Source organism: Strongylocentrotus purpuratus, unplaced genomic scaffold (assembly GCF_000002235.5).
Source record: "Strongylocentrotus purpuratus isolate Spur 01 unplaced genomic scaffold, Spur_5.0 spur5_scaffold_17, whole genome shotgun sequence".
In the NCBI taxonomy this organism is placed as follows: Eukaryota; Metazoa; Echinodermata; class Echinoidea; order Camarodonta; family Strongylocentrotidae; genus Strongylocentrotus; species Strongylocentrotus purpuratus.
This window is the reverse complement of record NW_022145602.1, coordinates 10,452,789-10,456,403: the sequence shown is the minus strand read 5'-3', so window position 1 is coordinate 10,456,403 and position 3,615 is coordinate 10,452,789. Positions and strand designations below refer to the sequence as shown.

Below are 3,615 nucleotides of genomic sequence, written 5' to 3'. Positions count from 1 at the left end.
TTACATGCGAGACTTTCGGCTAATCGTTGCTGCAGTCTGATGATGCCTGCAGTAACAAGTGGGGGAACGTCTCATAGGTAAAACAGCCTTTTTAAATTGTGAACAATGAAATTTAACTTATGTATACCATATTTGATGCACCCCGGGACCAAAAGGGCAAGTGTTTATATCTAAAAATGTTGCCATACGGTGTCGAAAGATTAAATGTGGGATCTTAGCAAAGCAAACAGTGAGAAACGAAAACCTTGTATGAAAATTGTGAAACCGATGTATTCATTTACTATTCCATCAAAAGAATCAACAGTTATACATACGGATGTATACTCCAGTTATAAAATCACATTACCAAAGCCATTTCAATTACAATGAAGAACTTAATTAAGGGCGATGTAACGCTGAATCATATCTACTAAAAGATCCCTCTACCTTAACTGTTCCTGTACAATATTAACCCTTTAAAACCACACATATATTCATCGTACTAAATTCATAAGTGTTTTAGAAAACCTACAGCAGTTGCCTACGTGACCTTAGTGGTCATCTAGGTCATGTATTGAAAGCATTGAGGTTAAGAACTACTTAATATGAATTAATCTTACAGTGTACTTTTCATTAATGTCTAAATCCCGGTTTTGAAGAGGTAAACCTAGCATAACAGATCATAATGTTGCAGGCCCTTCAAATCTTAAAACGGTCCATTTCTTGAAAGTAAGTCATTGCGTCCTCAGCTAGCTGCCTGACATCTGGAGACAGCGTTTCCCGAGGTACGTCGGGTCTCGGCGGTAGAAACCTGCTGGAATGGATCGCTGTCTGGTAGAAAGCCTTGGCGCTCATGATAACATCGTTCCCTGCTGCTTTCCATGTCTTGACCACGTCTGGAGAAGCATCCCACTGAAGAAGCGATTCTGAGAACGGTAGACCCGTTTCATGGCAGAACTTGGACAGCACATCAGCAGGGTTGGTCAGGAGGTCATCGGTGTTGATGACGATGGCGTTAGAGTCTACTTTCTCGCGGATATATTTCCAAACTTCGTGGAGCCCGACGAACATCGTGTTCGGATCGATGGACGGATCGTCCTTGCGGAGGTCGAATGATTCCCTATCATGAGGATCTCCGGACCGAAGACCTACGCTCTTGAGCTGTTCGTAGATGGCCCTTCGGTAGGAACTGAAGACCCGATACGGATTGCGGATAAGAAAAACATGTCTACATCCCGATGGCAGGTACCGCCTGGCCTTCTCATCAGGAAAGGCGATGAACATTTCCTTCGAGATGACGTATTTGCTAGTGGATGCCTCGAATCTTTCTTTCAGGTTGCCATACCTAAATAGGACAGGAATTTTAATAAAGGAACAAATAAATAACTAAATAAGTAATAAATAAATGAATAAATTAAGTGCGAGAAAAGTACTTTGTCGGATAAATACATGTACTCTTGAAAGTAATGCATCCTTAGAGATTCTAGTGACAACGGAAATTCTTACAAGAATTAAACAAATCCCATACACTGATTGTTATGAACTACACATAGGCCTATATGACTTTAGCTCAATGATTTGGGCAGACAATGTAGTTGATAGTATTCGCATAAGGAAAATGTGGAATGATGCTGGTCTGATATGTGCAAATATGATTTGCGATTCACATGTATATAGGCAAAATTCTGTCATCCATACGGTATCAATTATTTGAAAGTATGTTCCCAGTTCTACTGATGGAAATACATAGGCCCGAATTCACAAAGGATGTTTAAATTTAACCCACGGTTAAAATCTTCATTTGCATAACCCATAGTCTAAAATTAGCGCAAAAAAGGCGCGACACAGTCAGAGGTCCAATATTAGACGCGCGCAAAGCAAGTTACGACCATAATCATCATCATCATATAGCTTCAAAGCTCGTTATATACCACTAATTTGGACATGATATCTAAATGACATAAGAACAAATGCCCAAAACTTGAAAGTTGAATTTTAAAAAAAATGCTAGATCGTATTTTGCAGTTATTTTTCACAGGTACAGCACGAGGAACACATTATTTTAGGGTTTAAATTGAATAAGAAAAAACGGTCACTTTCTGAATTTATAAACGAATTGACTATTTCGTTTATATGGAAAGCACGATGAACTGCACTAGACATGTGTGTAAACAGTTCTATTAGAAAGATAATGAGCAGGAAAAGTTTCATGAGCATTTTGATAATAATAATAATAGAGAATATTTATGAAGTGTATAATAAATTGAACATTTCTCTGTGCGCTTTAAAATCATGAAAAATTTAAATATATAAACAGCATTAATACAACAATAAATAACAAAGTAGATAAAGCAAATGACAAAAAATATTTATGGGAAAGTTAACCAATGCACCTATAACTACACCTAAGTAAAACTATTTGACATTACATAAAACAAATTTCGACAGACACCCATTCTGTCGAATCGACCTCCCAACCAGCAACGGACAAAGCAGCTCAAACCCTTAAAGGTAAAGACCAGTATTGGAAACGCCCCAATTTCAAAAATGAAATGGAAGCTCTCATTACCAATCATGTGAAAGAATATGTTTTGACTAATACATGATGATAAAAAATTTGCCGGGAAACCGCCTACTAATTCATATATTTGGTAAATTTGTTTCTCTCATGGTCTGTGAGAGATATAGGGTAGTCCCATATACATCTTTCTGCGTATAGTGCTTGTAACTTTACGAAGAATGTGCCAAATTTCTTATCATTTTGATGATTCCAGAACCTTGCAGATGCTAGATGCTAGATGATCAACCTTTTCTGATCGATTCCACAACGTTTCTTTCACAATGCAATCGCATGACCATAACTGGTCTTTACCTTTAATATCAAAGTAACGATTTAGACTAGAGAGTCTTCGTCCCACTTACACAATCCGGTCCGGCTCTATCTTCGATCTCACGATGCGCTCGAAGAGTTTCGCCCCCTTATGGGCCTCTTCCTCGTTACCCTTGTACTCCATAGGAATATCCTTGCCATACGTGTCCAGGTACTGCCGCCTGGCCATTCCGGCGTAGGAGAACGCCTCGCACCACACCTCCATGCCTTCGATGGCGCTTAAACATTTGATAAAGGCAATGGACACTGTCCTAGGGACATACCACAAGATGATTCGAACACGGTCGCCATCATGATCGGCCATTTTTGTATCCATCGTTTCTGGTACGGCACTAGTTGCTCTTCAAGGCGAACACGTATCTGCGTCCTAATGCCACACCCTTCTGATCCACACTAACAGTAATGAATACACACTTACTAGTACACGCCAACCCAATGGTGAAAGACGGAAGCAGTTCCGACATGTCGGGGTCATAAGGTGTGCCGGATACAATAGTTACGTACTTTTAATGCGAACAATTATCTCGGGTGTATTACAAAAGATAATGTTCCATACAGATTCACGTGGAACTGAATTCAGAGACCCTTGACCGAAATTTTCCATATTGCACTTTGAGCTTTCATTGATTCGGCGGCAAGTACACATATTCAATGTGTTCGCTAGACTTGCAAGAAGAAACGTCAGTTATTATAAGGATTATTCATCACATCCTTTTCAACTGGTGTATATTTTATTTTGGAACTAT

At 39.2% G+C, this 3,615-nt stretch overlaps 1 protein-coding gene across 1 annotated transcript; it reads right to left on the bottom strand.

The window, feature by feature from the left end:
- Positions 1-678: 678 nt before the first annotated feature.
- Positions 679-3,347, bottom strand: LOC100893794. Its single transcript, XM_003725439.3, has 2 exons — positions 2,902-3,347; positions 679-1,324 (listed from the first exon to the last, which is right to left on the bottom strand). Exons 1-2 carry the CDS (start codon positions 3,183-3,185, stop codon positions 679-681), a joined length of 930 nt encoding a protein of 309 aa, XP_003725487.2. The 5' UTR covers positions 3,186-3,347.
- Positions 3,348-3,615: the final 268 nt, after the last annotated feature.